At 35.0% G+C, this 27,526-nt stretch overlaps 1 protein-coding gene across 1 annotated transcript in view; it reads left to right on the forward strand.

Moving 5' to 3' along the window:
* LOC107655613 (ankyrin repeat and BTB/POZ domain-containing protein BTBD11-A-like) overlaps nt 1-27,526 on the forward strand; it is a 140,829-nt gene that overhangs the window by 70,482 nt on the left and 42,821 nt on the right. The window contains exon 2 of the mRNA XM_016443182.1: nt 24,655-24,804. Coding sequence (XP_016298668.1) covers nt 24,655-24,804 — 150 coding nt within the window. The remainder of the gene's footprint in view (nt 1-24,654; nt 24,805-27,526) is intronic.

The raw sequence follows: 27,526 nt of genomic DNA on the forward strand, positions 1-27,526 counted from the left end.
GGAGTCATGTGGAGTCTAAACAATTGAATGACATGAAAAAATACTAAATTCACAAAACTTTTTTTCTGGTTCTTATATAACTCTGACTGCATTCATCTGAAAGAAGAAAATCATATACACCTAGGATGGCTTGAGGGTGAGTAAATCATAGCGTAATTTAAATGTTTGGTTGAACTAACCCTTTAAAGGTACAAAACAGATTTTAGTAGCAGTGTGATCTTGCCAATTCAACAGAAAACAACTGTTGGATTTACCAGTTTAACAAGTTATCTTTTTTTATTTTTTTGTAAATTAAAGTTCATTTGTAAAAAATGACAGGATTGTTTTTGATCCGCATCGCATTTTATATTAGCTGCCATCCTTGAAATTTCTAGAAGTGTATATTTGTGTGTAGGCACTAAGAAATCTTTGTGTTGGAATCCATCTGGTCATTTCAACCTCCATCTCGCATAACAAATCAATAAATAAAGGGTGTGAAAAAGTTGAAGGGAACACAGGGGAACTGAGCTTGCCTCCACAAAGCTGTCCTTAAAGCACAATGCTTTTTTTTCTTGGCTTGCCATAGATTACAGTACAATCCCCTCCTCTCAAAATAGCCCAGAGGAAGTTCCACCACCTGCCTGGATGAGTGGGTGAAACCCTGAGCGACCCAAACCCTTATTTCCTTCCGCTATTCTCGCCCCCAAACAGAGCGGTAGCAGCAGTCAGACCCTCTGCGGGTCGCATTGCAGCACTTATATGGCGCTCAGGTTACCAGGCAACAGTGCTCGCCGCAGAAGTGCAAGGGAGTGAATGAGAACCTCTAGAAGCTGCGTAGAAAAGCCCAGAGCTGGGAAAGTGCTAGAAGTGTGATTACAAAGCGGTTGGTGTTTGTCGTTCCTGGTTATTGCTTGTAACTTCCCCTCGTGTTTTGAGTGCCTGTGACCTACATCAGAAGCAGTGGCACTTGCATACCTGGAGATTGCGATGGTTTGGTGGCTGTTTGTCACAAAGATTGAACAGTTTTCAGCAGCTAATGCCAGATATATTGGGCATCTGCATGTCGTGTGTGTTTTCTGAATCTGATTCACTCGTTATGCAGATATTATGGGTTTCTAGGGTTATAAATAATTTCAAGTTTCTGTTTCAAAATAAACATCAGATGCATATATTTGCAATCAGGAAGCATCTCACATAGTTGACAAGAAATGCTGTGGCAAATGGTAATAAACAGTAATTAAAAGATTTAGATTTTACAGTTTTCTAAAATACTTGATCCTGAGAGAATGATGTTTTTTTCTATTTTTGTTTTAAATTCAGTTTATATATATTACAGTAGACATATATAGTATATTACAATAAAAGAACAGGTATTTCAAGTTGTAATAGTCATTCACAATATTACTGTTTTACTATATATTTGTCAAAAAAATGAAGCCTTGGTGAGCATAAGAATCTTCTTTCAAAAATATTGGGGGAAAAAAGTCCTACCAACCCCAGACTTTATTGTATATACACCATATATCTATAACTAATATTTTATTTTATTTTGAAGTCATGAGAATGTATTTGTTTAATTTCAATTTTTCAATTGTTAGATTTTATTTTTATTTCAGCAAACACTTTTTTTTCTTACAAGACTATGGTGGTACCATGGTACAGTGATGGTATCAGATACCGTCTCGGTTACGTATGTAACCCTCGTTCCCTGAAGGAGGGAACGGAGACGTCACGTCGGTTGACCGACGAAATTGGGATCTCGCTTAGAGGGACCAATCCACTTCGAGTGTAAACTAAACGAGCCAATGCACATTGGCATGCGATTATTGCATCCAGCTGCTGCTGATCACAGCGTGAGTATAAGTAGGCAGCAGATGCAACGCATATTCAGGTTTTCGCTGAGGCGACGTGACGTCGGGAGTGACCGACTGAAAGGGAACATGGTACTTTTGAAATATACCATGGTACTTTAGATAACATCTTAGTATTACAGTGGAAAATGTCTTTAAAAATATTTATAAAATTATGATATTTTATTGCAGGGAGACCTTTTTGTGCCTCCTGGTAAATCTTTTAGCTGTTTCACCTTGTGTCATGTATAAGCTCATCTTAAATAATATCATATTTCAGCTGGAATCGCACTCTGTTGCTTTTGACACCGGTGTGCAGTGTTTTCTTCACAAAGCACCTTTAACATGCTCGCTGAATATCTTTGCTCTTCGTATTCATGAGAAATAACACTCTGCAGTGTGAAGGGAAAGAAATTAAAGTGAATGCAGCATGGCTACAGGACACCCCAGCATTTATTTATGAAAACATTCACCGATTTTACTTCCCATTGAAACCACATCAAAGTGTGTTTTCAGACTTTTAAAGCCAGTTCTTGTCTTGAGTCTTAGTAATGTCCAGTCTAAAACTATAAAAAGGTGTTTTATATTCAGGACTTAATAGCACTCTAAGGTCATCGTGATAACATCAAATATGAACCCTTGCTGAAGTGTATTGCCGTGTCTGTAGTTTTAGAGTGGGCTGTAACCTTTATTTTATTACCAGATGTTCTATTCATATTCTAATTCTTGTGTCTGAATCAGAGGCTCATGAATAGTAATTGTTCTTTGGGAAGGCTTGGTTTTAAGTTGCATGAGATATGATAGACAGAGTGAAGTGTAGTTTTGTGGTAAGTGGCTGCTCTGTAACCCAGAGTGGTTGTGGGACAGCTGAGAGTGACATTGAGTTGCACAGTCTCTTGGCCTTTCAGTCTTATTCCAGTTGAATCATTGACCCAACTCGCTCTCCAACTGCCCTCATGAGTCAGCGAGCCCTGTCCCTGTCCACTCAGCAGTCCGCCAATCAAAATACTTTATTTTTACCCACCACCATTCTTTCTTAAGACTTCTTGAAGGAGTTATTTCATGAGAAATAGAATTTCCATTGATCTTTTTAGATTTGAAAGTTTTATTTTTAAATACATTTGTAAACATACAATTCCAAATCGCAAATTCACTTGGTCAGAAGTAGTAGTATTTTGTTGTATTTATTATTTTTATTTTATATTTAATTTATATTATATTTTTGGTGCAAAACATTATAAAGTAGATTTTTAAATGTTTGTATGATAAATAGATGAATAATGCATAATATGAATAACTGAATGCATTAAAATAATATTTTGTATTTTATTTTTGGTGCAAAACACTTTAGAAATAATATAAAGTAGAGAAATCTGAGAAATAAATGCATAATGCATAATATGAAAACCTGTATCCATATACGTATAATGCATAAAAGTAATATTTTTAATAATTTTTTTATTTTATTTTATTTTTGGTGCAAAACACTTTAGAAACAACATAAATTAGATTTGGACAAATCTGAGAAATAAATGCATAATGCATAATATGAATACCTGTGTGCATTTATAATGCATAAAAATATTTTTTTATATTTTATTTTTAATTTTATTTTTGGTGCAAAAACACTTTAGAAACAACATAAAGTAGATTTTTAAAAATCTGAGAAATAAATGCGTAAAGCATAATACCTGTATATATAATGCATAAAAATATTTATTTATTTATTTTTGGTGTAAAACACTTTAGAAACATTGTAAAGTAGATTTAGAAAATAGTGTATGGTAAATAAATTAATAATGTATGATATGAATGACTGTATGCATATAGAATGCATAACATATTATTATATTTTATTTCTTTTATCTTTTAGTTTATTTTGTTTCTGGTGCACAACACTTTAGAAGCATTGTAGATTTAAAAAATAGTGTACACTAAAGAAATTAATAATGCATAATATGACCCCTTTTACGACTTTGGTTTTGTCTTGATAATACAAATAAAAGTGGCACAATCCAATGTTTACTCTAGCACCTGTCAAAAATGAGAAAATAACACATCTGGTGTCTTGTTCGCTAGCTCTTGTCAAGCATCTCTCTGAAACTGTGTAAAGAAAAAAAGATAATGTCCTTAGTTACCACGAGCAACAAATTCATGAACAATGACTTTCCCCTTTATTCTGGTAAACAATACATTCTCATAACAATAAATAGAAGTATTATTGGTATGCCAGAATGAGACAACAGCCTCAGCCTTTTATTTATCTGAAGGTTCAGTGAAAGAGGTTTCGACAGTATATTTATGTTGATCGCAGAGGCGCGGTGTGATTGCTGCTATTATATATCATAATAGGGTGCATGTTATGCTACACACATATGCTAATGGATCATTTTAAGACATAAATCATAAATGCCAGATTTAGCATTTGTTTTATAAAGCACAGAGCGTGGGTTTTTAGAACTCACTATGTTTTGGGCTTGTGAACCACATCTTTACACAATCATTCATCCATAGATCAGTGAGCTTATAAACTTGTTTATGTAATGATAGATAGCCAATAAAAAAATGCTTTTGTTGTAAGTTCATTGGGCAGCAACCCAGACATCCGATGAACAGAAGAGAAAACAAACCATCTCTGGGCAGTTAGTCTCTCTTCTGATTATTTCTTGTGTTTTCATGGATACCCAAGTGCTTAAAAACTACATTAACAAATTCATAATAAATTCAAATTCTAAAATGCCATTTCTTTTGGGTATGAGGAAAATATTTCCCCTTATAACCATAGGGCCGTTGTCTTAACTTCCATAATGAACAGCACATCCCAGCGGATCGTATTTCCTCATATTTATTCTCCTCATTAGTTTTGGCAATGTGTTGATATTTCTAGGGCTCAGCCGTAGCTCATTTCAGTGCCTCTGGCCTCCACAGGATCCCTCTACGGCCTGTGAGTGACAGACAGCTATTGTGTTTTGCTGTATTGCTCTGTCAGGCTATAGATGAGAATAGAGGTAGTGCAGGGACTCTGAGACTAGCTATAATGGAGGGTGACGAGAGTGGAAAATGAGCAGAAACATTAAAACGAGTTTGAGCTAAAGATGCCAGCTGTGAAGAAAACTACAACCATAAACTGTAACCATAATTTTAATAACCCACCGGTTTTATTGTGTTTACTGTTGGAACTGACTGAGTCAAAGTTCTTACCTTGTCAGTGTGGCAATACAAAAACACTCAGACAAAATTAGATTAATTTATGCCACAGCAGTAAACAAGGTGCACATGCTGCCAGATACATTTGCATTTCTATGAGGATTTGGGGAGTAATTCAAAGCCAGAAAGTTTCAGTTATGGAGTAAATCGCACCAGCTATGTTCACAATGTTTGGGGTTGACAATATAAAATTCTTGCTGATGCCTGTAAAATGATAATTATTTTTATATTATGACTAATAACCGATAAATGACCATATTAATATTCTGTTATATTTGTCTAAATAAATTAAGAAGAGATATAAATTATTTAAAACACACAGTGGAGAGTACAATTCCAACTAACACCGATAATCCGATAATTACAGTATTTTCATATTATGACTTATATGACTGATAAATAGCAGTTTATAGTCTATGCATATACTATTTTGTCTAAATAAATAAAATATAGATATAAATTAATAAAAAAAAAATAGCACAATTCTGGCTGATACAGATAATCCAATAATTACAGTATTTTATTATAATGTACAGGTGCATCTCAATGAATTAGAATGTCGTGGAAAAGTTCATTTATTTCAGTAATTCAACTCAAATTGTGAAACTCGTGTATTAAATAAACTTTTCCATGACATTCTAATTTGAGATGCACCTGTATAATCAATAAATAGTGTTTATAGTCTATAAATATACTGTTTGACTAAATAAATAAAAAATGGAGATAAATGAATAAACAAAAATAGATTTACAATTCTGGCTGATACCGATAATCCGAAAATTATTTTCATGTTATGACTGAAACCAATAAATAGACGATATTAAAATTCTGTTCCATTTTGTCTAAATAAATTAAAATACATATAAATAAATTAAAACAATAGATATTACAGTTCTTGTTGATATTGATAATACGATAATTACAGTATTTTCATATTATGACTTATAATAGCTGTTGTATTTACTATTTTGTCTAAAAAATTTAAAATACATATAAATTTGTAAAATAATAGATATTACAATTGTGGCTGATACCGATAATCTGATAATTGCAGTATTTTCATTTTATGGTTTATAAACGATAAATAGCTGTTCTATAAATAAATTCTGGTCTATAAATATACTATTGTCTAAATAAACACTAAGTGCTACAAATGCATTTAAGTATCTCAACAATGTATATACAGTATGAAAAATAGATATTAATTTTGTCAAAGATTATGTATGAATGCGCAATTAAATATTCGGTATAGACCCTTACCGATAAATTAAATAAATAAATAAAAACTCTAATATTGGCCAGTTACTGACATGTTGCTAATATTTTGTGCTTTGCACTGTAAAACAGGACTGATAACTGTATACTGTTACTATGTGAATGTAGTCACTTTTAAAAGCAGTCTCATTTTTAAAACCAAGATGAGGGTCACTTAGCAGGGTGGTCCTTTCTTTTCCCCCTGGCCTGGCGTTTTCCTAGTTCTTCTCATGTTCTTGACCCAAATCAGTCATATTGCATGGTAAACATTCCTGTCAGTGCTTTCCTGGCTCCCTGGGTTGTATCTGCGGGCTTAGAGCAGGAAAATTGCAGCTTGTTTTCTCACCGACATAATTACTGTCACCACAAAATGAAAGTGCATATGCACCAGGCTGTTTACATCACTCAGGAGAACGCAGGATGCAGGGGTCCGAGCCCAGAGGCTCTGGGTCACGGCCAGATTCTGATCGGTAAGGTTAAGAATTGATGAAGATCGCCCCCTAAGTGCCAGACAGAACTGGAGGCTAACAGCAGAGGAGCGTCTGTGTCTCTCCAGTGTGGTCTGCCGTGTTTGTTTTGTAATCAGTTTTAAAACTCTGCCTGGTGTCTCTGATTTGTCAGTCCTGGAGAAAGTGGGCCACCGGCTCCCACAGCCTCTGCTGGAGCTGTCACCGCTACGCCGGTGAGCATCAAACTATCAAAGTCGCAGTGAGGGCCTGGAATGTCCTCCAAAGTTGGAGAGTGACATTTATGGACATTCAGATTATAGGTGATGTTTTAATGTTCTGCACTTATGGGTGTTTGATTTGCAAGCTTTCCGTTTATGACAACCAGTTGCAGAAACAAATTACAGATTTTATTTTATTCAACAAATAGCTATACCAAAAACATGGTTTTTAATTTGTTGATGGTCAGAAGATTTGGGTAAAACTTAGAATGTATAATTTTCCTTGCAATTCATGATGTCGAATGCAAATAATTGAATTCCATTGGTGGATGTTGAATTTGTTTTCAAAGAAATTTAACAGCTGCAGATGAATTAGCAATGAATTTTAGAATATATTTTAACTAATTAGTGTTGTAGATTGTACTGTACAGTGTTGTAGATTAATAGTACTGTACCTTTAATGTACTGTACATACTGTACATTAATTGCACTGTACTGTAGTATATTACATATAATATAATTTAAACAGTACATTTCTACAATACTACAATTCATAACTTTGCTTTGGTAGGATAGTTTTTTATGTTCTCCAAGATTCTCCAAATAATCCTTATTTGATTAAAACATAATAATAATAATGTTAAATATTATTACAGTATAATAATTATTTTAATTATTTATTATAATTCATAATAATTTGTAAATATTTAATTATTATAATAACAATTTATGTTATTTAAATAACTGTTTTCTGTTGTAATATATTTTGAAATGTAACTTATTCCTGTGCTGATTTGATGCTTAGGAAATATGTATTTTTATTATCAGTGTTAAAGTAGTTGTGCTGCTTAATATTTGTGTATATTTGATACATTTTTTCAGGATTCTTTGATATACGTAGAAAGTTTAAAATAACAGCATGTAACAATGTAAAAGTCTTTGTCACTTTTGATCAATTTAATGCTTCCTTGCTGAATTTAAAAAAATCACTCTATAAGATAATTACTGGCATCCAAAGTTTTAGCATTTTATCAGCTATTTATGTTATGCAATATTTAAATTTTAGAATATAAGAAAATTCCATAGTCTGGTTGTCTGTAGTCTCCTATTGATGACTATGAAAAAGTTGTTTCCTCTTTTTCTCTCTCATCACACTCTCTAATTCATATAAAATGGAGTGGAGTAGGTCGACCTGTCAAACGAGCTCAACTCCCTGCAATAATTAAACCGAGTGTTGCTTGCCCGTGGCAGAACTTGCTGGAACCTGCTTGGATGGTGGAAAACCGAGAGGGAAATGTATGTGCAGTGGCACAGAGGAAATAGACCGGATGAAGGAGCGTTTCAGATAGGGAAACACACTCGGCTCGGTTGAACTGTACATTCACCTCTCTTCAACTCTGAGTGTTCCTCTGCTGTTAGAATTGCCTGAATGTTCTGTATTCTCTGTTTGCACCAGCGCTTTCCAAAGAAAGAAAGAAAATAATCATGCCGAGGTCTGGGTTAGAGTCTAATTTCGGATTATAATGAAGGTGTTTAACTCTCAAATCGTGTCTTTTCATATGTGAATCTTAATTTAGCACCACTTTAATCTCATACGCAGCAGGGAACAAACCAAACAAGGGAAGAAAATGCAATTTTCTAGTGAAGACTTTGACTCTTAACCCGCTTTTTCTACTAGATGCATTCCGTACTCTTTTTTTGGGGGGGCCTTTTTTTGAGTTCATCAGAATTTCTCTTTAGAAACGTTTCACCCCAGAGGTGTTTCGGTTGGCCTTTCTCTAAGCTGTTGACTAGGGCATGATGAAACCTGTGACTGTGAGACCCTATCCAGGATCCGTGACTTCAAGGACATTTTTGCTGCCAGACAAATTGGAGTAAATGTCAGTGGAGAAACAGTAATTGCTGCCTAAAGGTTAGGTTAATTTCCACATGTTCGGGCATGTTTTATGGTATTTTCAGAGGATTTTGGACCACACCTATGCATTTATTCTGTGTAATATGTCTGGGATTAAGGCAAAAGCCGTGTTGTGTCGTAAAGGTTCGTTATGTAATGTTATGGTTCATTTCCTGATTGTAGAACACCAAGACCGTGGGAAAACCAACAAAGCAGCATTCTAGTCCTGTATCACACCTACCGGTAGATGGTTGTTTGCTTCACTATGGGTGGGCACCTCTAACTTGGGACTGGTTTTATACCAGAATTGAAATTTTAGGTTTTGTTATATATTTAGTATAGTTTAATTCCTTTTATTTTTTCTTTATTAAAAATATTTTTATACAGTTATTTACTTCACTATTGGTGTGAACGTCTAACTTGGGACTGATATCATACCCAGTTGAAATTTCAAAAGAAAATATTCTGTTTTCTTATATATTTCATACTTTTTCTTTATTGTTTTTTATTAATTAATTTTAAATTCATTAATAGTACTGTTGAAATAAATACACATAAAATGAAGACTAATGTCAGTAGCCTAAAACCTATTTCACTTGGAGTAGGGTCTCCTTATGGAGGCAGCCATTTTGAGATCACATGACCTTGTAATCCACTTATTATCGAACACTTGTAAAATAGTGTATTCTTACACTCGAATAGTGTATTGATACAGTGCTAAAAGTAACTGAATGTTGCGTTTGCATGACATCCACACCACTAGGTGTCAGTATTAGTCCAAGGCAACTGTTGTAGCAACCAGTGCAATAAACTGCAAATTTACTAAGTGTGCATTAAAATTTCAATGTGCGTCTGAACTTGCATAATGTCTGAGTATGTATTATTTTTACTACATTTGCGGAGGAACAAACTTCACAACCCTTAAAAAGTAGGCTTATGTTTTATATACTAGTAGTATGAATGTGTGTAGCATGAATGAAAGTGTCATGTGACTTCAATTGCATTGCTTCACTGCCCTTTATTCAACCCCTCTCCTGTGGCTTTTATATGCAAATTAGATTAAAATCTTTGCGGAAGTAGTAGGTCATCCAGGTACTTTTTACCCTATAGTTTTATGTATGCTATATGAATTCAATTTTTCACCTACTGTACAGTAGGGAGGTAGGCATATTCAGATGCGGGGAATGTTGTTTTATTTTATAGGCTACTTACCAGTGCTAACTGATTCTCAGACACTTGACAAACTTTCCTTGTTGCCAAAGGCAAAACTGAATATCTGTCTGTGTGTTTCTATTTTAAGTCTGTTGGTGGAATGTATGTTTTCTCATTGACTGCATGCATTAACCCTCGGTATGAGTAGATGACGGTGTGTGTGTGTGTGTGTGTGTGGCTGTGTGAGCTTCATGCTCACAGCAGATATTTGAAGAAGACTGGGCTCTAAGTCTTCTCACAAATGTGAATATAGCTCAGTTTTCTGGCCTCGTGTTTGTGGCTCTTCTTCCATGTTCTGTGGACATATGGCCACCATCTGCTTGGGCCTGGGTACACATGCTGGGCCCCAAGCAGGGGCCTCTGGGTCATGTTAACCCATAAGACAGACCATCACACCAGCAGGATGAACAGAATATCAATTTGAACACAGAATAAAGTCATGTTTAGTAATACACCTTGGCTGATTTGAGTATAATATAGCCTTTTGATAGTCCTTGTTCTAGTTTCTTTAACGTAGAAAGCCTCAGTTTCACAAGGACTATACATTTGAAGTTTGTTTTGGCCTGGTCAGGTTTGAGAAATATTAAGAATTAAAGCAAAAGTACAGGAGAAAGCAGACTAGCTTTTGTGAAATACATAAAAGCCATTGTTTTATCATATTCCTCCCATGTATTTTTGGTCTTACGTAACTCTCTGTCACTGTCTGCCTCTGTACAATTCTCCCCATCATCTCCGTCCTTCCCTTCTGTCCCTGTAAAGCAGATAAGAAGCATGTGAAGAGAGTTGTGAATAGGTCACCGAGTCTGGCTTCGCCAGTGGCTTTGAAATTTTTGCTTGCTCCCAACAGTGACTGACTGACACCAAGGCTTGAGGGCCAAAAAGCATTTACGTCATGACCCCGTCCAGACCACATTTTACATGAACTTTGCAGCTTGTTGCTCACAAAGTGTTAATTAGCCAAACTATTTTATGTCTGCATAAAACATCTGTGTATACAAGCCACCTTGACTATATATTTGCCACATCGTTCTACTTCTAATAGAAATAAAATTTACATAAATACAATTTAATTATAATATAATTCAGCATTTTTATATATACATTTCTGAATATGCGATTTATAAAAAATGAAATTGATGTAAAATTATAATTTACTATTTTAAAAATAGTCATAAATTTATATGTAAAAATTATATAAAGTATAATTAATAATTATATAAATAATTATTATCATTATGATCATTAAATGTAATAAATTAATAATTATATTACATTTTTATAGTATTTTATAAAATTTAAATATTATATATATATATATATATATATAGAGAGAGAGAGAGAGAGAGAGAGAATGTATATATAAATACACACTCATACAGCATATATTTTGAAAATATTTACATGTATTTACATGTATATATTTATTTTCATAAAATGTATATTATGTATAAATATATTTAATATATAAACGTAAAATTTTTCTTAAATATATACATGCATGTGTGTGTGTATTTATATATACTTAATAAATATAAACAGTACACACACATATATTATGTAAACAAAAACTTTTATTTTGGATGTGATTAATCGCGATCAATTGTTTGACAGCACTAATTTTAATTTTGTTATTTAAATTGTATTTTTACACCAATTTTATTTTTTATTAAATAACATTTTGAAAATTAAATACAAAAATCATAATCATGTCATTTATGTAAAAAAGTTAAAAAGGTAAAATTGACAAAATTACAATTTATATGAAATATAATTAATCATTATATATATCACAATTAAGTATATGTTATTAAACAAATGACAAAATTTGAATTTAAATAGAATATAAAAATGAAGTATTAATTAAATAAAATTGGACTTTATTTACACTTGTGCATATCATACCGACCTCAAAGACTCAAACATTGATGCTGTTTTGAAATCAGTCAGTGGGCAGCATCTTGTGTGAGTTTTGCATGCTGACAAATTGAAATTGTAAATGTTTTCTTGCACAACATGTTTCTGTGATACATTTTGGTATGTGAAATGCTGTTATTTTACATTTGAACCCATATTTAGCATTAAAAAAAGTTTTTAATTGCTTTTACAACTGGTTTGATGTAGTGGGTCCCTGAAGGCTAAAGACCAGTCAGATGTGTGTTGTACAAATGTAGTATGCTATAAATCATCAGATATGAACCGTGGACCATGTAGGGGGACAAAAGGAGGGCCTGAAGATATGAGTATTTTATCTGTTTATTTATTTATTTTTTGATTGGTTGGTTTTGACTCCGTGTCTTCTGCCGTGATGAGTCAGGGAGCACAGATGGAGAGCAGGAGCATGCTGCAAAGCAGCATGGGACTTTCTTTTGATCCTATTATATGATGTGAACAGTGTTAATTATTTGGAGAGTGCCGGTCTGTTGGGGTTATTTGTAATATTTGTGCTAAAATAACCTTTGCAGTTGACTGAAGACCTTTAGCTGACTATGTGAATATGAGTGTTTTGTGTAGTAGTCTTCATGGACAGAAGTGCAGTGAAGTGCATTTTTATAACTAAAAACATGATTCTAGTACCTTATAGCTAATTTTTTCAGCAGCTAGACGGTAGTTCCTTTCTAAACAGTAACTTTCAACGTAATGAGCTAATTTTTTTATTTAGTTTCAATGTAGCGTGACAAAGACAGTATTTTTTTTTGTCAAATTTACAACCGAGCAAACTGAAGTAGCAGTCAGATACACTCTACAAGAATGTTCTTTCTCTCTCCCTCATATCAGAAGGGAAGTCAGATTAATTTGTTCATTCGAACGTTTCAGTTAAATGAACCGGTATTGTGTAAGATCTCGTCGCCCTGCAGAATCCTGTCCCTTCTTTAATGCGTGATTGTTTTATCAAAAGAGCTTTGATTAACTAAGCTGACGAAAGACCAACTTAAAACCAAAAAAAGATATGTTTCATTTGTCCAGTTTCAGTTTCATTAATATAGTGTAATATGTCATTTGAAAACATGTTTTCAAGATTTTCATGACCGAATAGGTGGTGAAGAGATTTGACAGATTTGTTGACCTCTTAAAAAGGTCCAAAGAGAGTAATATATTGCATGTTACCTATTTTATTATGTCATTAATATTTTGTGTGAATTATATGTTCAAATTATGTATATAAATTATATCATTTTGTAGTTATGTAATAAAAAGTAATTTACTCCTTAAATAGCTCCATTTTAGTTGCTTCATTGTAGTGTAGCTAACTGCTTTTTGCAATGATTGACTGTAGAACTACTTTACTTTATTAGTAGCTTGTAGCTTGGGAAGTTACAGTTTCTAAGCAACACCGCAGCACACATGCTTATTACAGTGGCAAAGTGACGTTTCCTTGTGACTTCCATTGCCAGAGACAGAGAGTGGAGCACAAACCACTTGGGTTTTGTGCACTACAAAGACCCTTTACCCTGGTAAAACATTCCTGCTTGTGGGAAATGAACTCTGTCCTATCAAAACCCATGCCCACAAGTGAGTTATGAATGGGTTAATGTGGAAATGGAATTGAAACACTTCCCCAACAGAATGAAATGTCATCCAGTGATAAAACTCTTGGCCAGAATCTCTGCGGTTTGGAAATTCAGTGTCCTTTTCCTAAAAGTAATCTCATCTGTCAATCATCATTCACATAGAGGCTGTGTCCGGGTCAATGTCACTCGATCCTCTTACAGTCCCAGCATGCTTTTCACACAGTCTCAAGGCAAACAATATTTTGTACACATTCTTTTATTGCCAAAAAATTATGAAAAATATTCTATTTGTGTTAGAAAATGTGTTTGAGGTCTCACTCATGGAACTCAAAGGGATAATTTCTTCTCCAATTTTACAAAGATATTTAAAAGTATATTACAAATAAAAAAGATATTGATATGTATGTATTTTAAAATATATTTACATAAATGTATTTTTGATAAGTTTAAGTTTACCTAAATAAGTAAGTTTACCTTATTTCCTAATATTTTGGCCATTTTTATACACTGTAAGAAAACAAAAAGTAGAAAAACAGAAATGTTACTCTTAATTTTCTGGCAAAGTAAAACACCTGTGAAGAAACAATAGAGAAAATAATAACATAGTGTATAATTGCCTTTTTTTTTTTTTTACAGACTTTTCAATTTCAATTTAAATATTTTATGTAATAAATTAATTTTTAAGACAAAATAACTTTTTGCCCCTTGAAGTACTTTTTGTAATATATTGTGACATTTAAAGTTTAAATTAAATATATTTTCATACTAAAAAAATACATGACTGTAGGCCACGCTGCATACATTTAACATCTTTATTTAATTAAATATCACTTTGTTTTCTTACTTAGTGCTTTAAGAAAGTTTTAAGCCTTGATTGTGTATTACCTCAAAATACATTGACCTTTACATCTTTGGCACCAGAGGTATAAGAAGTGAATTTTCAGGTTTGCATTAACACTAGAACCGTGAGGGGTCGCTGTATACCTAAAAGCGCCAGCGGGTAAATTTGACCCACGCACATGACAGCTGTTTTTGAATGGCTAAAGAACATATTATTTCACTGTATTATGCTACTGTCTTCACAAAGAAGTGTCTAGAGTCATGAAATGATTATGTCTAGTCATCAACTATATTTTTGTCCTGTTGTTTTATGTTCAAGGCTTTTTTATGCAGGCTACACTAGTCACTTTTCATAATGATTAATATTAAGCTAAACAAGCCTGCACTGACAACGAGAATTAGAAGAAAGTAAATACATATTTGGGTGGTGTAATAGGCTATTATAATACAATGTCATTAATCAATATATTAAGATAACCTATGTTATTTAAATGACTAAAATAGCCTATACACAATAATGAGCAATAATAGGCTTAATTCACCACACTGAATTTGCGATGACAAATTCAAGCGCACAGCTTCACCTAATTAATTATTCATTTGTTTAGTTATATTATTTATAATTTGAATAAGAGAACAACTTTGGGCAATCAAACAAATGGTTTTATTCATTACATCATAGATCGTATTTTTTTCTTCTTCAGGAAACGGGCAGACTAAATAGCAACACAGAAGCGAACAATAAACGATAGAAATGGCAAAACAAAAATGAAATAATTAATCCAAATTTTGAACAATTATGAGTAACATTAGGATAAAATGTCTAAATATTATATTTTGATTGCCGTCAGATGCTGAGCCGACAGGACGCTTTACTTATCTCCCCACCATCAGACTCTCCATCGCTCATGGCATTTAGTGCTTTTATACCTCTTCAGCATTCATAAATCACCTTCTTTTACTCATTTTGTCTTTATTTATGAAACTGATAACCGCTAATTCAGTGAGTGAAAGGCGTTGCCTAGCAATGTGCTATGTTAAAACATAAGCGGCATGAAAATTACAGCGCGAACATACAGGCATTATATAGCGGGTAAATTTGACCCGCTGGCGCTTATAGATATAAATGCCCCATTTTTTGATCTGGTTTTATCTAAACAGTTTTTAACATTGTAAATCACACAATTTTAGTAAAAGTCAGTGACTGGGAGACTTGAATGTTTTATTAAAAATCTTTTATGTACGTTTTAAAAACAGCCACGGGTAAAGTTTACCCCGTGGCAGTTCTAGTGTTAAAAAAAAAAAGTTTACTAATTGAGCTCTCAGAATACAGTGCCAGTAAGTATCACGGCCCTCATTAAAATCTCCCTGTGTCCCTTGTTGATCATATTGCTTCAAGCTGATGTAAAATGTCAGAACGGTAAAATGTTGCCCGTACCCGCCGCAGCTGTGAACCAGTGTGTGTTATGAAGAAGGGGGCATTCACCTCGGTTGTCATGGTGAAGGAGAATTCGGACAGCTTGAGCAGTATTTTAATGATTTAGCACTCGAGGCATAACCCTGTCTGTCTCCACATTTGAACTCTGATTGTCCATAATGATATTTATTCAGCATATAGTTATTTTTTGATACCTAGGCAATAGATAGTGCATTGATTTGCAGCTGCTGCTTTTATTATATGATCAATGCAGTATATTGTTTGCAGCATATTTCGTGATTGCAAGGTTGGAAGGTTTTCCTCTAATGTGAGATGAACCAACCCCAGTTTCTACATAATATTTATGCAAGTCAAAAGAGCAGCACTGTATGACCCACTTTTTGCAAGAACTGACCAGAGACAGAGAAATGTTTAGTGGTCGGTAACCAAATGGAAGACTTTTTTTTTTTTTTTTTAAACAATTCTGCTGTCTTTGAAAGCATTTTTACTTTTATATGACTACTGTTGTGCAGAATTAATGTAACAATGAACTACAGATGATTTTAGCAGTTCATAAAGTAATCTAAACATATCTAAAGCTTATTATTGAGGTATCAGTTGATTTAAACTAAATGGATAGTTTAGCAGAACTGCATCTGCATTCATTTACAGTAATTTAGCAACATTTGGCCGCATAGATTTTGATACAAAATTGGTGTTTACTAACCATGTTTTAAATGGTTCAGACAATTGAGAATTTAGAACGCATGTTTCTCATCAGTTCTCCCTCATCAGAGTTTATCAGTTTTACTGAGGCACCGAAAAGTTTTACTGGGATTCATGCTACAGTCTATATATTTTACATGCATGCGCTTGAAACATGCCCACATTTTTATTGCATAAAGTTCTGGAACTTTCAGTAAACTTTCAGTCTAACTTTTCAGATGTTCTTTCCATATAATGCTTTTAATGCATGACTCAGATGGAAATGTCAAACTGTCATGTTGAATGGCAAGAAATAGACATGCTCTGAATATTTTAAAGATGTTATAAACTCAAGTGCTCTTGCATACAAGACCCACTTATCTTATTTCTTCAGGGTTGTTCTTATCCCAAATGCAACATTTTGGAGGCAAACACACCCTCAGGTAATATTTTGGGAGGTACAGTCACAGGCCACCTAAAATTGTTGTTTTTTGACACTGCGCATTCCGTATGCGCCCACCTCCAAATCCAACACATCCCCACAACCCCTGCTCTCTTTCCACCAATCATGCGGCTGCTGGGCAGCTCTGCCCTGTTGCTATGGAGACTTGGCTGTTAATATTCCATACAAGTCTCACTCTGATAAGAGACCGGCCGTGCACCGTAGAGAAATCGATGGGACTTTCCTCAGCAAGTATACAGCAGTGCAGCAAGGGAGAAAAAAAAGAGAAATTGAAAGCAAGCTAAAGAGTTTTGTTGTCTTTTTTGTGACAGGTCTGGTTCCCTTGCCGAGTCGCGATTGAACGGTTCCCTCAGTAGGATACTTTAATTAAGTTACTGGAACAAAGCTACTCCGAACCCCTTTGAAATTTAGAACAATTCTGTCAAATTTCAATTTGATATGTTCTGCAAAGTTTGATTGTCGGTCGTGGAATTAATCTGTATTCCTGATATTCCGTGACTCCGGTAACAAAGCGTGTCGGAATAAAGAATTGTTTGTTTTTTTTTGCCAATACCTTATCACTTCAACAGCTGCAGGAAATCAAAACAAAGTGTCTGAGTGTGCACTCGGGAGAAGAAGCGTGTTTCTGTCACCGGAAAAGAATGGGACATTGATTGTAGATCTAATCATTCAATGCAGAGCTGACAGGGGATTTCAGGCAAGCTAGAATATACCACATTTCTCCATCCTGGCAGAACCGCCACTTACAGACAAGCCAAGAAAGGGAACAATCTGTTGCTGTGGGAAAACTGTGGGAAAACTCAATTGGCTGGTGTGCACATATGCAAACCTAATGTATACCCTCCGCCCCATTTGTTAGGTATGAGACTACATTGAAAATCTGGCTTTAAAAATGTAATTTTCTCAAGTCTGCTTTATTTTATCTTAAACTGAAATTATTAGAATTTGGAAAAAAAAAAATTTAAACAAAAAAGCATTGTGAAGTAAAATGAAAAAGAGATTTTGCACTGTTTCTAGGTCACTAATCAAATAAGTGATGTGTGAAATTGATTGTGTGAACTTGGTTGTACAGATGGTAAGATGATCTTCCACTGAACCTCAAGATGCTCTTTAGATTATCTCAAATCATGCTGGAGAACATGATCATCTGGTTTTACGCAAACTTGTGGAGTGTATGCAGCTTGAGTGCTGCTGTTATTAAAGCAAAACCAAGGCACATTAAATTCTAGGACATTCATAGTCATTTTTACTCAAGTAATAATATAATTTGTAATGCAAATGAGAAGAAAAATTACATCCAAAATAGAAGCATTTTTACTATGGTCTCAGACACTGTTTATGGTGCCACTCAAAGACTTAATGTTAATGTCTTAATGCATCTATTTGTAGTATTTTCAGTGTAATGCAGCTTGAAACCAGCATCAGCATATGAATAATCCATTTTGGCATTTAGCTAATATAATTTACCTGCATTTATAGTGTTCATTTTGCTTCCATCTGGTTGGCTGACATTGTGTTCCTCTCTATTTCCTTATAAAGAAATAAATTGGCTCTTTAAGAAGTGACAGATGTAGCGGCAGAGGGGGATGATGTGATAGTCTGTCGAAGTTCTGGGTTTACGATCAATGTTGAGGCGTCCAAGTCATTTTTGGATATCGCTTAAATGCCACTAAAACCAGCAGAGAATTATGGGCCCATCATCATGGCAGTAATATTGCACATAATGACTGGTCCCCAAAGGCATACATCTTATAGTCTTTTAATGAGATTTTAATGTCCATTAAAAGTATTCACTCATTTACTGACTGAAGATGTCGTTTTATCAGTCAGTTGTAGCTATTGTTATAAATGCAGATGTGCCTGCGCAAAGCATTTTTAATGAATGACTTGTGTTGTCATCTCATTGTCTGAATGGCTGCTACTAAGGCTAGCTGTCACTTTTTGTTCCATAAAGTATTTAAATAAAATATTTAAACTTTTCTTGCATAGGAAAAACAATGCAGTCTCAAAAGAACACTTGTGAGAATTTACCCCAGTGTCCTTTTTTAATTAAATTTTTATTTTATTAATCCACATTGCGTAAGGTGGACTTTTTTTGCAGGTACTTTAACAGGGTTAAATATTTAATATTAGAAAAAGGGGAAAAATATTTTACTAGCCCATTTTTGACACAGGATATTGTCTTATTTTTGTGAATAAATTGGATTACAGAAGCACAGGATTACCTCTGAACTACGAGCAATGTGGTATTCAGGTCAGTGAACAGCTTACAGTCAGAGAACGTTTTTTGATAAACTGAAGATTTGACTTGAACTCAGGCACATTCTTTGCAAATGTTTGTTTTGCCAGAAGTTTAATAAAAAATGATATGCTCTGTCTTGGCTAACCAAGCGCCATGGACATGAGGACTGTAGGTATGTTGTTTAAAACAAGGATGTGGGGAGTCAGGCTTAGAATTATAGGACACCGAAATGTACATCAGCATGTATCCTGAAGATAATTTTTCCAGCTCAAACTCTTCAGGTGTCCATTAAGTATCAATTTACATGATGGTCTTTGAAAACAAGTGTGTCCTCTAATCTTGTGCAGAGAGTTTTCACACCGTTCCTGCGATGGAAGTCTCTCTGTGTTCCCTTCACTTCCCCAGCTATGATTGAAGTGTCTGTACTGTATTATTTATGCCAGTCTTTCTGAAACTAAGTTTCTGCAAACCGTTCTTGAGTTGATGGCGTTCTTATGACTCAGTGTCCGCTGTACAGTGTTCACTGTACAAGTATAGAGAAAGTTTCCTAGTTGTTAAAGCATTTTTTTATTATAAATATCATGCTAAGGAACATTTGGAGGGAAGTGTTTTGCCACCATTTGGCCAAGGTCACCATTTTGAAGGGACCGTGGTCTCATTTTTCTCCTCCCACCCTCCTACATCTCTCTCAGTAGGGAATACAAGTGCTGGAGAGAGATAACATGGTTGATACATGGTGGGGCTGCAAAGTTGGAGCGACGAGAATGTTCCACCTCATTTTTGCTTGATTTGATCTGATTACATAAACATGCAGGGGAATTTTTAGCGTCTGTAATGACATTAAAAAGTTGATGTGCTGAGAGTATAGAGGGAGAGAGAGAAGAGTTTCAAGAGCAGGGAATGTTGATTGGGTGGAGGGGTCATAAAATATTGAGGCCTGTTTTTTTTTTTCCTCCCACCGGAGTGCATATTTTTGGCCCAAGCGAAAGAGTCATGAGAAGATTTCTAGAGATCAAAAACTGTCCATTTCTCTTCCCGTGGCATTCTGGGGTTTATGGTTAGTGTTTTATTTAGCAGTTTTAGTTTGTCAGTTGTACCACCTGTTTATTATCAGAACATTTTACAGTAAAAACAGATTTTAAAAGCTCAGTTAGGTTGGTATATTATATTTTAGTGCTCCTATGTCATTCAGTTTTATAAACTTACATAAGTGCCATCCCATAATGCATGTAACATTGTTACCATATTTTTTATGGGAACGTTATGGCAGCCACAGCTGTCAGGTATTTGTTACAGTCAAAAACAGGTCAAGCAATCCCTTGTAACTTCCTGCGGATCCTGTTTTTGGATATTCTCTCACCTCTCACTCAACATTACAAAAAACCTGCAGCAAAATACTGCAACTACTGTAACTGTTCTGGCTTGTACGATGTTCTGCAGTTTCATAAGGGCCCGCACACATGCAAACATTTACCCCTCACGCAGTGTTACGGCACTCGTGTTAAAACTTCATCAGACGAGACAATCACCCAAAACAAAGCATTCCCTCGCTTGAACTCCCTTCAAAATTCCTTAAAAGCATCATGTCACCCATGAACAACATTGTGTCTCTTGACAAAGCATTCAGCTTGTCTCCCATCTGGCGAATATTGCACATCCTCCATTATGCATTAACTCACTGACCACAAAGAGATTCGCAGCAGCCAGAACTCGCTGTGCCAGGTCATTTTAATCATGGTGTTATGAAAACTTCATGAGTTTCTGTGTTTCTTTCCCTGTGTTGTCTTGTGCTAACAGCGTCATTCAATATACAACAGGATACAGTATATTTACCCACCTCTGGGAGACTGACAACACAAATCCCTTTAGATGAAAGTCAAGAGTATAACCTGCTTAAAATAGCTTCCTGATAGGCTGTTGCTGGTTTGTGTGCAGTGTTGGAAAATGTTACTGTTAAAAGTATCTTTTTTAAATATTGTGCTTTTTGTTTAAAACTGGTAATGTTATTAGTATACTTTATCATTAAGGTTTAGTCAAAGTAATACATGTACATTAGGTTACTTTGTTAACCTAATATTTTAGGTAAAAAATTTTTTAGGTACTTTGTTAACCTAAACCTTTGTTTTATTAAACTCTTTTGAAATCACATTATGTACATGTTTCTAACACTGTTTTTGTATCTATTTTTATACAGTAGTTAGTTATGGTCCTCAAATTTGATTGGCTGAGTGACGTTCCAAGAGTGGTGAGATACAGTACAGTATAACAGTACTAAGAATTTTCAATTTTTGGATCACTACTGTCAGTAGGTCTTTATGAACAAGTCATCGGAATCATTTACTCAGATGATTCATTCAAACAGATTCATTCAGAAACCATTAATGGGAGTCTCATTTTTCTCCTCCCACCCCCTTCACCTTTTAAGTTAACCCAATATCAAGCGAAGAAAAACACATTGCTGCAAATAAAAATAACCGTTACATCTCTCTCGGTAGGGAATACAAGTGCTGGAGAGAGATAACATGGTTGATACATGGTGGGGCTGCAAAGTTGGAGCGACGAGAATGTTCCACCTCATTTTTGCTTGATTTGATCTGATTACATAAACATGCAGGGGAATTTTTAGCGTCTGTAATGACATTAAAAAGTTGATGTGCTGAGAGTATAGAGGGAGAGAGAGAAGAGTTTCAAGAGCAGGGAATGTTGATTGGGTGGAGGGGTCATAAAATATTGAGGCCTGTTTTTTTTTTTCCTCCCACCGGAGTGCATATTTTTGGCCCAAGCGAAAGAGTCATGAGAAGATTTCTAGAGATCAAAAACTGTCCATTTCTCTTCCCGTGGCATTCTGGGGTTTATGGTTAGTGTTTTATTTAGCAGTTTTAGTTTGTCAGTTGTACCACCTGTTTATTATCAGAACATTTTACAGTAAAAACAGATTTTAAAAGCTCAGTTAGGTTGGTATATTATATTTTAGTGCTCCTATGTCATTCAGTTTTATAAACTTACATAAGTGCCATCCCATAATGCATGTAACATTGTTACCATATTTTTTATGGGAACGTTATGGCAGCCACAGCTGTCAGGTATTTGTTACAGTCAAAAACAGGTCAAGCAATCCCTTGTAACTTCCTGCGGATCCTGTTTTTGGATATTCTCTCACCTCTCACTCAACATTACAAAAAACCTGCAGCAAAATACTGCAACTACTGTAACTGTTCTGGCTTGTACGATGTTCTGCAGTTTCATAAGGGCCCGCACACATGCAAACATTTACCCCTCACGCAGTGTTACGGCACTCGTGTTAAAACTTCATCAGACGAGACAATCACCCAAAACAAAGCATTCCCTCGCTTGAACTCCCTTCAAAATTCCTTAAAAGCATCATGTCACCCATGAACAACATTGTGTCTCTTGACAAAGCATTCAGCTTGTCTCCCATCTGGCGAATATTGCACATCCTCCATTATGCATTAACTCACTGACCACAAAGAGATTCGCAGCAGCCAGAACTCGCTGTGCCAGGTCATTTTAATCATGGTGTTATGAAAACTTCATGAGTTTCTGTGTTTCTTTCCCTGTGTTGTCTTGTGCTAACAGCGTCATTCAATATACAACAGGATACAGTATATTTACCCACCTCTGGGAGACTGACAACACAAATCCCTTTAGATGAAAGTCAAGAGTATAACCTGCTTAAAATAGCTTCCTGATAGGCTGTTGCTGGTTTGTGTGCAGTGTTGGAAAATGTTACTGTTAAAAGTATCTTTTTTAAATATTGTGCTTTTTGTTTAAAACTGGTAATGTTATTAGTATACTTTATCATTAAGGTTTAGTCAAAGTAATACATGTACATTAGGTTACTTTGTTAACCTAATATTTTAGGTAAAAAATTTTTTAGGTACTTTGTTAACCTAAACCTTTGTTTTATTAAACTCTTTTGAAATCACATTATGTACATGTTTCTAACACTGTTTTTGTATCTATTTTTATACAGTAGTTAGTTATGGTCCTCAAATTTGATTGGCTGAGTGACGTTCCAAGAGTGGTGAGATACAGTACAGTATAACAGTACTAAGAATTTTCAATTTTTGGATCACTACTGTCAGTAGGTCTTTATGAACAAGTCATCGGAATCATTTACTCAGATGATTCATTCAAACAGATTCATTCAGAAACCATTAATGGGACTGCCTTTATAAGTGATTCATTCAGAAGCACTGATGCATTCAGGATTAAATCATAGAGCTGCTTTTATGAGTGAGTCTTTTAATCATTTACACAACTGACTCAGTTCAGCACACTGATTAATTCTGGAATGGAAGAAGTATAACCTGCTTAAAATAGCTTCCTGATAGGCTGTTGCTGGTTTGTGTGCAGTGTTGGAAAATGTTTGGAAAATGTTTGTCTTTATGAGCAAATCAATAACACTAATCCATAAGGAGTAAATTAGATAACTGCCTGTATGGTTGAGTCATTGAATCATTTATACAGCTAGTTCATTCAGCACACTGATTCATTCAGGAATAGAACAAGTGGTGGTCTTTATGAATGAGTAATTTAATCGTTTTCTCAACCAGTTCATTAAAAACGCTTATTCATCCAGGAGCTAATTAGATGACTACCTTTATGAGTGAGTCATTGAATCATTTTTTCAACTAATTCATTCATAAACACTGATACATTCAGAAATGAAACATTCCTTTTTTATGAGTGAATTATTAAAATATTAATTCAAGAACACCACTACTGGGTGTTTTTAGGAGGGTCTGCTGTGGCAGAGCAAATATAGATTTCATAACTGTGTCTGAAATCTAAGTTACTCAATATTAACCAGTTTATTGATGTGTTGTATAAAAGCAATATCACCAAAGCATGTTCATGCTTAAATGTACTGTAGACTGACACTACGAAGCAAATGGCTAGGGATGCCTGAAATACAAATAGTTACAGATATCACCCGTTAATTAATACCAGTTCAGAACCACAATATAGTCCCAACGTGTGAAACCTTTAGCTCAGACAGATAGCTGCTTGTCTGTCTTTATTCACCTGTGGCTGAGCTCAATATCCCATCTGTCGTTGCCTATTCTCCCGTTCAAACAAAAGCCTTGGCTGCAGCGCTGTGAAGTAATTTGATTAGGGTTATTGAATGAATATTAGACGACCAGGTCTCTAGCCAATACATGCTGCTGAACTCACCTGTGGGCGCATGGCTTGTTGCAATTTGAAAAAGGTCCAACACAAAAACAGCAGTTTTAATTGCTTTGGGGGTTGTTTGATTTGCCTCTCAAACAATGATAATGTCATAACACTTAGGTCTCAAAGTCTCTTGGTCCCATTGCAGATGTTTTTATGTCTGGTTTTGGCTCGTTCACGTGTTTATTTATATTTGATTGTCTGATCTTTGGCCTACAGGTGTATTGAGCCTGCCGGACAGTCTGAACCTGCACCGTGACCAGCAGCGAGAAGGGAAAACTGGAGAGGGCCATGCCTACAGCCAGGCTGAACTCCGCACCATTGAACAGTCCCTCCTGGCGACCCGCGTTGGGAGCATTGCAGAGCTCAGTAAGTTCTCATGCCGAGAAATGTGTGTTGGTGTGGTTATAGGTTCAACCGTAACCATTCAAACATTTGGGGTTGGTAAGTTTTTAAAAATGTTTTTGATAAGTCTTTTATACTCACCAAGGCTGCATTTATTTGATCAAAAATGCAGTAAAAACTGGAATATTGTGAAATATTACAATTTAAAATAACTGTCTTCTATTTTAACATATTTAAAAATGTAATTTGTTCCTGTGATGGTAAAGCTACATTTTCAGCATCAATACTCCAGTCTTCAGTGTCACATGATCATTCAGAAATCATTATAATATACTGATTTGGTGCTCCATTATTAAAAATAATTATTATTATTATCATTGTTGAAAACAGTTGTACTGCTGCTAATTTTTATTTTTATTTTTTGTAGAAACTGATACCATGATTTTTTTCTGGATTCTCTAGTGAATGAAAAAAACTGCATTCATTTGAAATGGAAAATGTCTTTCCTGTCACTTTTGAACTAATTATTAATTAAAAAAAAAAATCATACTGACCCTAAACCTTTGAAGGGTACTGTAAATCCTCCGGAAAAAATGTCTTGTACTTTGTAAAAAGGTTTATTAGCAACTGCTTGTACATGTTGGTTACTCAAAATGAGCAGGTTGTATTAGGGGGAGGGACATTCTCATTCTAGAGAGCATTTGATTGGAGGAAAATCTGTGTAGTGCAGGATGAGTCATCAGTGTTTTTGGTCTGTTTTTCTGAGAAGAGAAAGAGTGTACATTTTTAATAAATTTTTTTTATCTGCTAAAAGCGAACATTGAGTCAATGTTTAAATTTAGTCAAAATATTTCTCCTGGGCCCTGTGAAATTTAGCAACGTCCCTGGATTGGTGTCCATTCTGTGTCAGGTCCCTGAGCTATTTAACATCTGGATGATCCACTGACTTAGCTGTTTTTAGTATCTTGTGTGGGTGTATGAAGCCAGCGGTCAGCAGCTGGAAGGCCCTACCCTAACTGAGTGGGGTGTGCCTCCCTGTAGTGTCCACTGGACGGTCGTCAGCTTGAAACAGCTCTTTGTATATTTGTCTTGGTAATGGTGGTTAGCCTGTGTGTGGCAGTGAGTTTCAGAGCCTGTCCGTTCTGCATGCAGCCACGGTTATTTCATAATCATAGCGAACACAAACAACACCCAGTAAGTCAAGATGCAAAAGAGAACACCATCATCCACACTGATTATGTCTTCTCAAGGGTGCCTGCCAAATGAATACATGTGACCCCACTGAGGAGGGGAAATTTGATGTGTGCAGAGGGACTTGAGTAAATTACAGAGAGCCAGTGACCCTTCTGTCACTCTAATCAACATTGTGTTCTGCTGGGAAACAGACTTAAGCAATGTGAAACAATAGAGTAAGCACTGCAACCAGGCTATTGCTTGCTTGTTTTGTTTATTTAATTGATTTTGATCACAAAAACCAAGAACATTTATGGGTCATATTTAGAACTATATATTAAATTTAGCTTTAAGACAAATTCTTAAGTAAGCAAAATTGTTTCACCTTAATACATAAATGTATATATATAATCGTTTATATGAATTGTATATTTATTAGTATTTATTATCATATTTAAAACTAAAATAAAAAGAAATCGGACATTCCAGTTGATTAATGTATGCAATCATGTGTGTGTGTGTGTGTGTGTGTATTAAAAGCATTATATTACAGTATTTTTTGTACACCACATTCTCTTTTTTTAAATAGTGCTCAATACTCATTTATATTGAATACTAAATCGACCTAGACAGGCACAGCATATTAGGTGGATTATTTGGAAAGCTGCAGGGTATTTGTGTTATTGCATGTATGAAGTATTAGCACAGATATGAGATTGCTGTCATAATGCAGCATTGGTGATGTAACCATGCAGAATATTAGCTGTTGTGCCAACAGATGAGGCATAATTATCAGATGTAATTGTCTTTTTCCTCCTTTCCAGCCTTGTGTACACAATGCACAATAAGCATTTAAATATTGATTGCAAACCCTTCAAAAGCCACCTAATTGGCCGTTAACTAATTATGGCTCATTTTCACACTGTGTAACGAAATATAAAAGCCTGGGTTATGCAATAGCTTTTTTTGGTTGATGAAAAGTTCCCATGCATATTCATTTTCCTGTTGAATCATCTCAGTTTTGGCTATGTGAAATATCGTTTCTGTCTACTCTAATTATCTCACAGTGTCCTTATCACAGACCTGTAACTGTCAGTGTATATAAATGCTTTTGTCATAGTGATCACTAGTGTACCAGTGACAATCTAAGTAAACAAGCGCATACTTTTTATAGTAAATGTCTCTAGAGTTCACGTTCTCCTTCAAGCCCCCTGGCAAAAATCATCCGTGGTATTTTACCCTATTTATTTCTCTCAAAAAATACTCAGAATTATTTTCTGTTTATATTCTAGCGCATGAAAACTGTGAGAAGAAGCTCCCTTTACAATATGGCCGTAATTCAGACATCTGTCTCTCCACTCACTCCAAGAATCCCCTGAAGAGTCAGTGGGGTGTAATGCAAAACTACTACTTGTTAGTGAGTGACCAGCATTTTTTATGAGCGTCCCAGCGTCTCTCAGTATGAAACCACATACACCGCTGATGTTAAAAGCAAATTAACTAGGAAACATGATACACTGTGGGCAGTTAACAATGAGGACCACCCATTACAAACTCCACTGTGCTGAAGGCT

Source organism: Sinocyclocheilus anshuiensis, unplaced genomic scaffold (assembly GCF_001515605.1).
Source record: "Sinocyclocheilus anshuiensis isolate Anshui unplaced genomic scaffold, SAMN03320099.WGS_v1.1 scaffold916, whole genome shotgun sequence".
Taxonomy (NCBI): Eukaryota; Metazoa; Chordata; class Actinopteri; order Cypriniformes; family Cyprinidae; genus Sinocyclocheilus; species Sinocyclocheilus anshuiensis.